Source organism: Dermacentor andersoni, chromosome 3, assembly GCF_023375885.2.
Source record: "Dermacentor andersoni chromosome 3, qqDerAnde1_hic_scaffold, whole genome shotgun sequence".
NCBI lineage: Eukaryota > Metazoa > Arthropoda > Arachnida > Ixodida > Ixodidae > Dermacentor > Dermacentor andersoni.
In genome coordinates this window covers 197489056-197502969 of record NC_092816.1, presented here as the reverse complement: position 1 = coordinate 197502969, position 13914 = coordinate 197489056, and the positions used below count along the sequence as shown (strand labels likewise).

At 44.6% G+C, this 13914-nt stretch overlaps 1 protein-coding gene across 1 annotated transcript in view; it reads left to right on the top strand.

Annotated features, from left to right (window-relative positions):
• Positions 1–13914, top strand: part of Pi3K92E (phosphatidylinositol 3-kinase 92E) — a 171011-nt gene that overhangs the window by 75531 nt on the left and 81566 nt on the right. The window contains exons 6-7 of the mRNA XM_050172442.3: positions 2419–2488; positions 7531–7697. Coding sequence (XP_050028399.2) covers positions 2419–2488; positions 7531–7697 — 237 coding nt within the window. The remainder of the gene's footprint in view (positions 1–2418; positions 2489–7530; positions 7698–13914) is intronic.

The following is a 13914-nucleotide window of genomic DNA, read 5'->3' as shown; positions in this document are numbered from 1 at the left end:
AGCTACCTTAAGAGATTGTGCCTTAATCAACTTTGTCCTAATGAACAGCAAAAGGTCGTGGGTCCGAGTGCCTTCATTAACTCCATATGAATTAACTGTGACTTTTTTTGGCGTGATTAGCGGCAGCGATGTGGAAGAAGAAGACGAAACCGCGAGCGGTGGCACAAGCGCTTCGGGTTTCTGTACATAACAACGCGACCTTGAAACCTAGCGCACTAAGGATTTCGCCTTTGTAAATATTTGTAAGATTTGTAAACACTACACCAACACTGTGCAGCATTCTGAAGGAAGACTGGTTCGCGCTCAGTAGGTTTCGCCGTTGGCTGGCCCGTTTTAACGGTACTTTGTCAGGTGCCACGCAGGGTTTCGTGAAAAGAACGCACTGGTTGTATTTCCCTAGTAATTTACTTTCGCCGTGTTTCTAACAACGCGAATGTCTGTGGCGTCTCTGCACTTTTCATCCTCCCATCGGTGCCGTCAGTTCTGCTGCCGCAGCCGCCTCAATTTCGCAAGACGGCGTCTGTAACGTGCTTACGTCAGCGCAGCGCAGCCAGTTCATTGAACTGCTTTAATTTTTTCGTGCCACGGCACTTGCCAGTACTATAAAAACAGCGTTTTTTGTGCCCTGACGTGTTATATCATTGCGATGCATTGCTTTTCAGCCTTTCCAACAATCCTGCTACTTTCGAGAGAAGGACGTGTCCTAAATGGCACACGCGTTTTCACTACTTAATTGGCCTTGTTGTCTTTTCTCCAGAGATTGCATTTTATATCGGCCGCCTTGAGCAAGCTCTTGTCTGTCTCACAGCGCTCAGGTTGCTACCGAACTAAAAATAACCAATAAACGCCGTTTTGGCGCCTGTAAGCTCTTTTCGATAGAGAGCAGGCACTCTCGCAAATTCTGTCAAACTTCGTGCTGTTGACGAGTATCCTTCACACCATCAACATATCTAACCATATTTTAATGTGACGTCTGCGTGGCACTAGACAATATATACAGTGTCCTAGCTAACTTTAGCCAGAGTTTAAAAATATGCAAATGCCACGTAGCTGGACAGAACTAAGGTAATGCTGTTTGCCGTCGCTTGCAGATACTTAAATTACTTTGACCCATTCCGCCTCGTTAGATAATTAGGCTAAATTAATTATTCAACTTCTCAAATATCATCATTAGTTGAAAAGTGTAAATGAGGAAATTGCAGAGCGACATTAAAAATTCGTGGTACAGCTTTCTGTAACTCGATACGTGCTACATAAAAGTGCTTTGCGGGCGTGAAAGAAGCCCGTGACTACTGGCAAAGTGCTTCGAGCGGCCAGTCGTGCGGGAATTTCGCGCTCATTTACGGGCTGCTTTCGCGCTCAGAAAAACACTTTTATGTAGCACATGGAGCAACAGAAAGCTGTATCGGAGTTTTTCACGTAGCTCTACAATTTTCGTAATGACACTTTTCATCCAATTATAATATATGAGAAGTTGATTAATTATTTGATACTCATTATCTAATTAGGCGCGATTAACAATTTAAGTATCTTCAAGTGACGTCAAACAACATTACCTTGGTTCTGTCCAGCTATGTAGCATTCGATTATAGTTAAGCTCTGGCTAAGTTAGCTGGGCCACCCTGTATAGCAGGTCTCTATGTTAGCTATACGATATTTTTAACATTGCCTGTGGCGGACACCACAGTTGTAACTGTTGAGGTAAATTACTCGATGAGGTGGGGATACCTTCTACGTGAAATCACTAGTCTCAATTGCATAATGCATATGTTTGCACTGGTTCACTGCCTAATTAAAATATTTGCGGCCGACATTGCAATTTACGAATTGTGGTAGGCGAGTTGGCAAGACGTATTCACTTTAAACAGTTTCTGAGGGCTACAGCAGTTTCAAGAAAATAATTTTCAAAGTGTTCGGTTAAATAAATTGAAACATATACTTATGAACTTAAATCCATTAAACAGCTTCTTTTTGTGTCGGTAAGTGGAACAACATTTTTTCCGCAAGCTTCACGGCGCATGTCCCCAAACCGGTGCCATTTTCAACATTCGCTTGAAGTCGATGCACCTTGCACACTCGCGGGAGAATATTCGTGGTGTGGTGACCTCAGTACGCACGAGGATGACAGGATCTTCCAGTGAATGTTTCCGTGTCAACTGGCGAGTCACTGCGATTTACACGGCTGAATTCTTGCCGAAGGAAAGACGCGAAAGCAAGAAATGAAGCCTACCAAATGAAATATAAATTCGATGCGTGGTCTGTTGGCTGCGGGGCTCAATGCAAGCATCTTGGGGCAGACGTCACCGGGCAGTGAAATTTGGGCGAAAACTTTGAAATTCGCTACCGGCAAAATTGAACTCTCTTGGTCTGAAGTTATGCCACAATGCGTCTCTTGACTCAATTGATGCTTTCTTTCAGTATGTTCAAGACAAGATCTCGGAAGGCAGGCCACCGCAATTTGTGATTGTGCCCATCAGCGATATTCAGAGTAAGTATGAACAAAACATTTAGGCACTGAAAGATTACGCTGTTCCTATATATATTTCTTTATATATCGCAAACTAGTGGGTCATTGCACGTCAAATCCACCAGCGTTTTCTCGATCATTACAAATATAGTTGAACAAATTCCCACGAGTTTGTTGAAGTTGAAAAGTCATTCTTCCCGCTTACTTCCCAAACATTTTCCAGCATTTTGGCGAAAATTCTGTTTTCCTGCCCAACTGAGCCGGAAGTCAGCAGTCAAAACTTTTTTTCAAAGGCACATTATATGATTTAGTCATTAAATTTGTGTGCATGGCAAGACAATGTAGTGATGTGACTGCGAAAACTACCTATATGCCAAATATTTAAACACTTTCAGTGCTTTTGGTACCAGGAAAAGGCAGTAAAGTTGGAAAGCTTGATTTTTTTCTTGGAATGTGCAAAAATTCAAAAATCACAAATTAGAAATAGTATGGTACCCCTGTTGACTTATTATAGGCGAGAAATATTTGAACCTTCGAAGGCTTAGCCGGTTGAGTGAAAAATAACTATAAAGTGATAATTTATTCAATGAACCTTATTCGGTAAAGAAGTTCTGGTTGCACCTAACGAGGAAAAACAAAACTATTAGCAAATTGGAACTTGACGACGATGTCACCAATGATGGTAACCGTATAGTAAATACATCTAATGAATAATTTCACGCACGCACTTCCACCATTATAGATATGCCATGCCTCTACCATAAGACGCGTATCTTCATTCTTATGCCTGTACAATATCGCGCATTCATCCAACTCTGGCGTGCAGAGTTCAATTCATTCAATGTCGCACAGGCTTAAATGAGTTGCAAGTAGATATTATGTTAATGTTGCTTTCACTGCTCCCAATAAGCTAGGTAAGATATGAGCTGCCGTGCTGAGGAAAAAGGAGCAGATAAAAAAAAGGAGCCGTATGGGGGTGGTTTATGAAATTTCCCTTATCTGTGGCCAGTTCTACGTAGGGCAAACGGGGCAGTGTATCAATCAGAGGCTTACCCGCCGTGGTTGCTCAGTGGCTATGGTGTTGGGCTGCTGAGTACGAGGTCGCGGGATCGAATCCCGGCCACGGCGGCCGCATTTCGATGGGGGCGAAATGCGAAAACACCCGTCTACTTAGATTTAGGTGCACGTTAAAGAACCCCAGGTAGTCGAAATTTTCGGAGTCCTCTACTACGGCGTGCCTCATAATCAGAAAGTGGTTTTGGCATGTAAAACCCCATAATATTTAATCAGAGGCTAATGGAGCATAAAAGGTCGTTAACCGGTTGATCGCCTTCGAATCTTTCTTCACATTGCCAAGATTGTAACTGCACCCCAGAGTTAGATGAATGTGCGATATTGTAGTCATAAAAATGAAGATATGCGTCTTATGGTAGAGGCCTGGCATATCTATAATGGTGGAAGTGTGTGCGTGAGTCACCTTTCGATTACTTTACATAAGGAAGAGATTAAGTGCCTTAACAATTATCTCTCACGTAGACCGGCACATGTTCCCGACTGACACGTGGTGATAGCATTCCAGAGCTTGCGCAGATGAGTTTTGTCTTCTTTCTTTTTTCGCCTCAGTGCTCCCTTCAGTTGATAGTCGGCGTTCGTGTTGTCCAAGTCTCTACTCTTGTGTCCTGTCTCCATGCCTCACCTCTTTTTTGCATAATGAATCCTTTTCAACTAGCTCAGCTTTCTGTCGTTCTAAAGTCTGCGTCGCTGCTGTTGTGCACATGCCTCGGTCGTCATTAAATGTGGCGGGAATGCATTTTTTTTTTATAAATAACCAGCTCAATTTGAGTGCAGCAAAAGGAAAATGGTACGTGTGGCATAGTGTATTCAGGGGACGTATTCTCGGACGATCACTTTCGGCGATACTATCGCCTTCGCGTGACGTAGCACTCGACCAGCAAATCAGATGATCCGGTTTCGATCATCCAGCCAATCAGCGCGGGCCTGATAGCCGTGGCGATAGCATCGCCGAATGTGATCGTCTCAGAATACGTCCCCGAGTGAAGCTTTGTTTGCCTATTCGCCTAGTTTTGTTGTTTGTGATTGTCCGTGCCCGGCATATTCGTGGAAATACAAGGTGTCCCAGCTAACTTAAGCCACGCTGTTGAAGAAAATCAACCTGCCCCAATATCCGATTATGACACCTACGGCGTTCGATCTTCTAAGCTCCTGCGCCACTAGATAATTGTTATGCGCTAACTGTCCACCTAATTAAAGAAGATTGCGAAAGGAAGTTTTCAATTTTCGAATCGAGAGTGAGATGCGAAAAGTGTGTACTAAAACATACGATTATGTGATTTTCATCGCACTACGCCTGCGCAATTATTGTTTCCGAGTTTTACTCCGCGCGCGAAATACAAATTATGCCGTGTGATTTTTCACCTGCGTGCCGCCATAGGTGTGGTCTTAGAAGTGATCTTCCTCTGTCAGCCGGATGCCGTATCACCTTCTTCGAAAATTCTTCAACAAACTTGTGACACATGAAATGCTTGTAATGGTGGTTTTGATTAATAGTAGGCACCAAATAAGATAAATGTTGCTTTTGGTGAAGTTCTTGTGGTGTGTTAAAGTGCACCAAATAAATAGGTTACTAAAGTTATTGTTCAGTTTTGGCGCCAATAAAGCTAAAAGCTTAGCCTAATTTCTAATTGCTGCGTTATCCGCATGAAATATGCAAATCAAGGAGACGAAACGCTTGCTTACAGCTTTATAAGAAACAATTATTTTACTACGTATTCACGGACAACAATTCTGGTGAGTGTTACAGCTGAATGAACATCTGAAAGAGAAACCGCATAACGGATATCTCGCAAGTAATTCCTAACAAAACCAGTGATAAATACTGCTTGAAGCTTTAGAAAACGAATCTCGTGGTTGACGGAATCAGATGTTTTCCATAAGCGGACAAATAGAGAAACAATGTTTCTTTATTCGTAAAACGCAGACTCTAGCCGGTCGGTGAGGGGTCATAGTGCCAAGTAGGTCGATTATACTGGTGGAAAGTTACATTCTAGGGTGCCAGAACATTAAATTTCTGTAGGTAGTGTGATGTGCAGGTTTCGAATAGTTTTTGGGTTACTTTAGCAAAGACTTTAAAATGCAATCGGGCCTCATTTTTTTAGGAAATGGTTAACCTTCCTTAACCAAAGATTCGCCCTCCCTCGTTTGAGCGCATGTAGATAAAGACCGTTTCTGAATATGACATGATCAAACGTTTTTTTAAACCATGTGATCAAATATAGCACGCAATAAATCAGAAATAATTTTGCATGAGTAGCCTGTATAATATCCAGACCGTCTAGTTACTTTCAATTTACGCATGTCATTGATGACTTCGTTGAGCGCTGTTACAAAGAGGAAGAGAAAATGCGCATGTCTATAAATAAAGGAACGTGCAGGTTAACAGAAAAATTGCCAAAGTATTCTCTAAAGCATAGGAAATTTATAGCCTCTGAATATGTAAATTCCCATTAAGTATTACATTAGAAGCATGCCTGTTTTTCCAGGCGCATTTGATAAAGTTAGCTGTTCTGCGTTCTTTAGGCGCATTATTTCTACTCTCTAATATTTGTTTCTTGGGTTCTTGTCTCTTTTATTTTATTTTTCAGTTTCTTAAGAAATAGATAATGTTGTAGTACATGAGTACGTTTGTGTTAAACGACTATATTTACTATCTTTTTACATGCTTCATTTTTTTACGCGTTGCTCGCAGGAACTTGTCAGTAATCGAGGTGTTTCACAGAGAGCCAATCGTCTTGTTCAATTGCTCTTAGAAGAAGTGTGCTCAAAGTAAAATGGTAAACTACGGAGAAATTATGGAAGCTATTTTGATACAATAGTTATTGTTGTAAGGTTTGTTGTTGTTAGAATTTGGCATTGTTACAGAATACAGTCCTCAAGAGCCAAAGCGTTGACAGAACGTTACAACTTTCGCATGAGATAGCTCACTGTACCATGAAAAGTAGCAAGAAGCCATACCACAATAAGATAATGGTCGTTGCCACCAACGCCAAGAGCAACAGCTTCTAGAAGAAATACGAGGTGATTTAGATCTTAGCCAATTAGAGTGCCTTCGACTGTTTTCTACCGACCGCGTTGGAGTTTTGATGAGGCAATAATGTCAGCTGGTTCGAAAAATATTTGAGCATGGAATAGCGTTAGGAGATGCCCTTTCACTAGGTTGCTGTAAGTGCCACCAAGGCTGCAACGCTCTAGTTTTGAGCGTGTCACAAAACTGTCAAGAGCTGCACTTTAAAGCACATGCTCTGGCGGTGTCCCTCGTCACGGTACCACGATCATCTCACCACGGAAGAAGAGTGGCAGGAGGCGCTCAAGAGCTCCGACCTCGCCGCTCAGCGCCAGAGGACCCTCGGCGCGGCGGTCAGCCACGGCCCGCCTGTCCCGAAGTGGGACGCAGTGGTTCCTCTCTCGTAAGGGGGTTTCGGAGTCGCTCCTCAGCACCTAAATAAATTTCATTGCCTGCCTACCGGCCTGCACGGACGTCACTAGATGACGAAGAAAAGGAACGGTATGGCCCACAACCCTGAGTTTTGTTGTTGAGTTGGAATTCATACCGTTTCGGAACGTTTTTGAATTGAAGTCTAGATCCTACCTTCACTTATACTTAATATTCTACTAAACATAAAGAGCAGTACCACTGTGCTCTTACAATCCTCATGGAGAATATTCAACGGCAGAGAAGGGCAAGCCGATTTCTATCATTTTCGCATAACCTGGTTTCCGAAATACCAAATATAAACAATGACGTTGTCAGTATTGAAAAGAGGCTACGGAAGTCATCATAGGGTTTACTAATGCTTCGAACGCTAAAATGTATAGGTGAGCCAGAACACGTTGTAACAAAGTGATTCGGCTGACTAGTTCTTAAATACAGATCCAGGTTTGGTGTTCGGTTGAATTAGGCACCTAAGAAGATAAAACGAAATAGATGATGGCACAAAATTGAGAACTTTCATGAATGCTGTACCAGGTTCGCATTTTGCTCGCAGCCGACCACGACATTGTGTACGCACAGATCGAGCAGAGTGAGCCCGTCAATGGATGTTCGCGGGCAGCACTGCATCAAGGTCAGAGCGTGTCGGCGTGGACCATCAAGGAAGCCTACCGCGTTAAAGTTGCGTCAGCCTCAGCCATCAACGTCGAACCTGGAGCCAAGGCAAGTGTTTTGTGCTCTGTTCTTAACGCTCCCCAAATAACGAAGCCTTTGACTTCACGTTTCCGTAGGGTTATCACTTTCCTATGTACTACATTTATTATGCCCGTGTGCCGGGTGAAATTTTGTTTTGGTATCACATAAAAGGAAATGTTTTCCTTAGGACAATTCTTGCTATCTTCATGGTGGTATGCTTTTAAACAGCGCTTGTTTTACTCATAATAGTTACAGTAGATCCTGTTGAAAGTACTAGCCTCGGCTAAATGTCTCAAGGGCGTCACCTCATAGGCGGTCAGCCGAGTTGTACACACGTGCTGCAAGAGCAAACGGTGTGGGTGAAGCATAACGACTGTTAGTGGATAGCACTGGCCGCGCTGAACTCTTCCGAAGTATTTAGAACGTAGAGAGGACTATCGCCTCGTCATGGGCTGCCAAAATAACGGGCTGCTAGCTTCAATTCTGTTAGCTACAACTTGAAGTACGTGAACAAAAGCCAAAGTCTGGTGTGGAACTTACTCATTCCTTCCGTCTCACGTGAAAAATCTTCTTTGGCACATCTGTGTGGCATCAATTGCTCCACTAGTGTGATGTGTCAAGTGCGCAGTGCCGTGATCGGTGTGGGTCAGCCATGGGAAGACGAGGACGAAACGTTGCAGCTAATGAGCGAGTGTGCCGGAAAAAATAATTGGAAGACGATGACTACAAAGGTGACACGCGGCGCGAGTTAAAACATAAAGCGTTTAGACAATGAGTGCCCTACACGGCAGCGCCAAAAGACAGAGGACGCAGAAAAAGAATCTGAGGACACGTGGAACAACAAGCCAGCGTGTAGGACGGAGTTCGCCAGTGCTCCAGGCGGAGCAGGGAAGTCGTAGGACGTTTGGCTCGTGCTTCTTGCCTTCTACTGGACCAGGGCGACCTCCCAGAAGCCTGGTCACCGCGTTCTCCTGATCACACATAGGAAGGTGCCGATCAAGTTGGAGGAAATGAAGCCCGTGCACTGGAAGCACAGGTGAAGTCATTGGACTTGGTGTCCGCTGACGAGACTGTCGAGATGGATGTGCACCGGACGACGGCAGCCAGTCCAAAATCGACGTGGAGTCTCGTGTGCTCCAGTTTATTGCATTCACTGAGGTTTTTTAGCCCACGAAAAGGGCAGTTATGAAATACCAACACGCCCTAACCTACGCTCTTTCAAGTTATATTCCATTCACTCGAGCCTCCGACGCTCGCGCCATCTGCACGACGTAGCGGACACTACGGAGACATCTACCGTGCCAAGGCCACCTGCCCATGTTCCCAACGTCACAACCGAACTTCTTGTTGCATCATTACACCCTTGCGTTTGCCTGGGGGAGGGTGGGGGGAGGGAGGGAGGGGGGCGATCTGGAATTTCCTTCGACGGTTTCTGACTTCGCCACTGCTATTCAACAGCGCGACTTCCGTCGCCACCTCTAATTGATCTCGTTGCTCCACTGCAGACCATACAACTGTAGGCCCCTTTCTTACTTTGATCGTTTCTTTGCATACCTAATTCTATTTCGTGTGTTTCATTAGTTTGTAGAGTTCCCCTTTCTGCGGTATCTTCTTTAATGAATGGCTTGCTGTGTGGTAACAAACGACGTCGTCACTTCATGCGCTGAGGCTGTGCCTCGGCAACGAATAATTCATGCAAAGAACCTCATCACAACTAGCAAAGATGGTGGTGATCAGCTCCAATTAACGAGTTCGGCAGTTCATATTTTACGTGGTTAGAACTTTAGATTTCCAATTGCAGCCTGCCGCCTAGGAAGGGGTAGAGCCCCAGTCCCGCCTTTTATCATACTATGCATTCCGCTTTCGTGCCAAGAATAAACTGTAGCCTAATTTAATTAGCGATTCTTTTACCAGACAAGCCACGCTGCATGCTAAAACAGTCATCGCCGGTACGCCATAAGAATGAAATCATTAACTCCCAAGGTAACGACGTTCTGACGACATCATGAGGTTCACTTTTGTCTGAGCATCACAATATTTTTAGAGCAGCTTTATTTTCACATTCACAATTACTTCATTTTGTAAAGCAGTTTTCAGCGAACAAATACCTCACCACTGAAACTAGCGACAGCACGAAACGGCACGTACCACAGAAGAAGGATACACGGACAAGTGCTGTACGGAACACGAACGTGCCCAACGTGCCGTCCTTTTGAAGTAAGTCAGGACACTTGAGAATATGTATTTCATTTGAGCCTACATTTGCACAAATTATATAAACTGATATATAAACTTAGAAACAAGAACTTTTAATATTCTACGCTATTAATTTTCCTTACAATGAACGGAAACAGTCAAGCTCTGTAAATAGGCAGCGGACAGCCGTTGCAGGGTGCCAGCAGCGTGCTAGCGAACAGCGCCAGGAATGGCAGCAGTAAGAACAGTGACATGCGAAAGAAAAAAAAAAAAAAGACGCGCGGCTTGACGCGTGCGCAGCCCTGTTTCTGTGCACGCTAGTTGAGTGCGGCTTTCTCTTTTCACGTTCACGAGTACCCGAAAGCGGATCATTCACGTGCATGAAAAACGCAGGACATGAAAACCGTCGAGTTTCGTGCAGTCTTGTTGATTTGCCCTAACGGGACAATGGCTGGTCAAGTTAAGAGTTCGACACGCGCGTCAGAACGCTTTCTGCTCAACTTTGATTCGCATCCAAAAGGAAGCGCTGAGTAAGGGTTGACCACCTCTTGCGATATGCACTCTGGTGGCTTCGACGGACAAAACTGCGTTTGTACAACGGAAATCAAGAGTTCATTTTCGTCTCGCGTGTCTCCTGCTATATAGCGCCTTTTCTGCCACGTTCTTCTGCGGGGGAAAGTCCCGCTCGTAAAAAGGAAGAAACAACGAAGATTGGTCACGAGAAGGTGCAGCGCAGAAAAATAATGAGTTGTTGCGTTCGCCACCGGGCCCTACGCGCCAGCGCTCGTGATTCGACAAAAAGCGGCCGCAGCGGCGCGCGCAAGCTCACGCTTCCAAACACGCTTGACATAGTTTTGGATGCCGAAGCCGCCACAGCGCCAATCGCAAGAGGGGCACCTCGGGGGTAGCACACTCTCAAGTTCAACAAATGGCCACAGAGGGCGAAAAAATCGACCGCGCGCCGCTGCTAACAAAGCCGACGTAGTAGCATCACCTCGGGATGCGTTCGTTAGTTCCAACATTTCCCGGTAGAGGCGTCGTAATAAGCGCAATTTTATCTTACAAACTTTCTTTTACAATTACCGAAGCATTTTCTTTTACATAAGAACACGGCAAAATTATTATTGCTAATTAGATATTGTACTCTTTGTTAGTGAGTTTATTGTTTCTTCGCCATTATAAACGCAAATAGCGTTCAGCATCATCGATCTTTCACGTGACCTCTGGCCTGGATTTAAAATTTTTACCGGTATTTCCGAGTGCACGGCGGCACGGATTCATTCGTTCGTACACTCAAGACTGGTTGCTTCTTTGTTTCTAAAACTAGTTTCTTGCGCTTCGATGTCTCGCGTTATTTAACTTGGGGTGAAGTTACGTGTTTGCAAGCGTACATGTAAGCCCGGCAGTTGGGTTTCGGTCGTGAGCCATTCGGAACAGGTCTGCATCGAAACGGGAGCTGGATTTTGCTGCGGCTGACAACGGCAACAACGGTGAGTCGTTTAACACCGCTGCTTGAATCGTTATATAATATCCGTCTCATTACCTTCCAGGCGGGCACAAGTTAACGAACTAGATCCTGCATTACATATGGGCAGTGAGGATCTCAGTTGCTGTTTCCTAAATAAACCTTTACTTGCGAGGCTGTCGTTTGGTTTACACACACAACCAGGAAAGAAAGAGCGATATCGGAACGCGCGTCTCATTTTTCATCTTATTGTAGCCGTGGTTGTAGGTGACTGAGTAGCCTTATCAATATACATATTAAACTTTTTTTTCGAGTCGGCCGGCAACGTCTTTCGTCCACAAAACCGAACAATCCTTTGGTAAAATGAAGTGAAAGTACAGAATTTAATGTATTAAACAGTTGCAAGCATGATAATTCACCCATATTTCGTACTTGTTGGTTCCAAATGTTCTTGCTGTTCAGATTGGTTTACCGTAGGGCATTTATTTTTGCAGTAGTGAAGCGGTGCATCACGTTCGTGCAGAAAAATAATGCATCAGTTCTAATAGCTTCATGACTCATGCATTTGCTTGTGGAACTAGCAGTGTGATAATTTCTAGTGTATAAATGAACCTACAAATGTTCTCATTTGTGATCTTAGTAGTACTTGCGCTGTTGACATGCATTGTAGTTAGGCAGACATCAATTTTATGGACAATAGCAATATTTATTTAACATGCTGCTTAAGCACCCTAGAACAGACAGTGTACATTTGCATGTGTTCTGTAGTTGCAAATCATTACAACATATATGTCACACCTTTTTGCATTTCATATTGCAAAAATTTGCTTTTTCAATTTCTGATTCAGTCAAAATTTCTGTTCCAGACATGCAGTAATGAGGACGGCACCAGTATAAAGCAACACACTCCACGCACTAAACAGAAGCTGCTGCCTGCTACAACAAGGTCATTGTGTGGACATTGGCTACTACTACAAGGTAAACAACACATGGTTCAGAAATAAATATGTTTGATATATGCTGTATTGGCTTGCTGTTTGCAGCAGATATGAATGTTTGTTCATATTTATGGTTCAGTATAATTGGTTCGAACATATAAAACACACATAAAAATTTGGCTAATCTGTGCTGTATCTCATGTGTCACCGTTTTGCCCCAACAGAGTCTATGCCAAGCACATCTTGGTCATCACAGGAGCTCCTATCTGCGCCAACAGGAAGGGGCTGGAGCCGAATTTGCAAGGCTTTTACACCAAGAACAAAGAAGCACATGCAGAAGAATATGAATGAGATATCAAGTCTGCAGAGCACTGTGTCAAGACTGAAAAGAGCTTCAGCCACCATTCCACCAGCACGGACATTTGGCTGAGTCATCCCCGCAGGGGCGTCTGCGTCAGCAGGCGTTTGGTGTGTTGCGACACCACGGACCCGAGCACACGAGGGTCGGACCCTCCCGCGTGTAGCCGTGCGCGGCTTAGCCGTGTCTGGGGAAAAGGGGATCCTGGGGGTTGAGCCGATGCTGGGTGTTTGGACCTTTAAGGCCCCCCGGCGGAGGCAACACACCCCTTTGGCCTCTGCTTCACATAGACGGCACCCCCGGACTGACCCACCCGGGGGAAATCGGTAGTTGCCTTTTCCTGTCTCTCTCTCCCTCCAATCTTCGTCTTTCTCTTACTTTTCATCTTTCCTGTCTTCTCCTAGATTCCGCTTACTTCCAATTTTTCCAGGCAGCAAGGGTTAACCCTGTGTGAATAACCAACCTAGGTTATCTCATATTTGGTTATAGTGATAACGTACAGCTGGCGTTTGCAGGCCCTGTTTTTCAGGCCCTGCAGCGTCCCCTTGTAGGGCTCCACGGTGGGTGGTTGGCGTTATTGCCGAAATTTACATTATTCTATGGCTAGTTCCTTCCCTGCCCTCCCAGATCGCCCTCAGAAAAGAGGGCGCACCGAAGATGTATTTCAGTTTTTTGGACGACAAAGACCGAACTTTCCACGATTTCACGTCATTCATTCAGAAAAGCCAGATAAACAAGTACGCACAATCTCCCCATTTCTAGTTTCGAAGTCTTTAACTGAGGGTCTAGGTCCAGGTTACAAGGCATCAAGGATGGCAAGTGGAGATCTCGTTTTGGAGCTCCGTGACCTGAAACAATACGATAAGCTACCCAATCTAGTGTCTTTTGGAGACTTTCAAGTGACAGTGACTCCGCACCGCACTATGAACACTACACGCGGCGTTGTCTCAGATGATGACCTGCTTCAGCTGACAGAAGCAGAGCTCCTAGAGGGCTTCAATGAGCAAAATGTTGTTAATGTGAAAAGAATAAAGATGAGGCGCGATGGTAAAGAAATTGCGACCAAACACCTAATTCTCACCTTCAATTCAAGTGTCCTGCCCGAATCAATCGAGGCCGGGTACATCAAGCTCCGTGTCAGGCCTTACGTGCCCAATCCACTCCGATGTTTCAAATGCCAGCGCTTCGGCCACAGCTCGCAGAGCTGCCGCGGCCGCCAAACGTGTGCTAAATGCAGTGCCAAAGAACACACCACTGAAACTTGTGAGAACGCTCTCCACTGTGTAA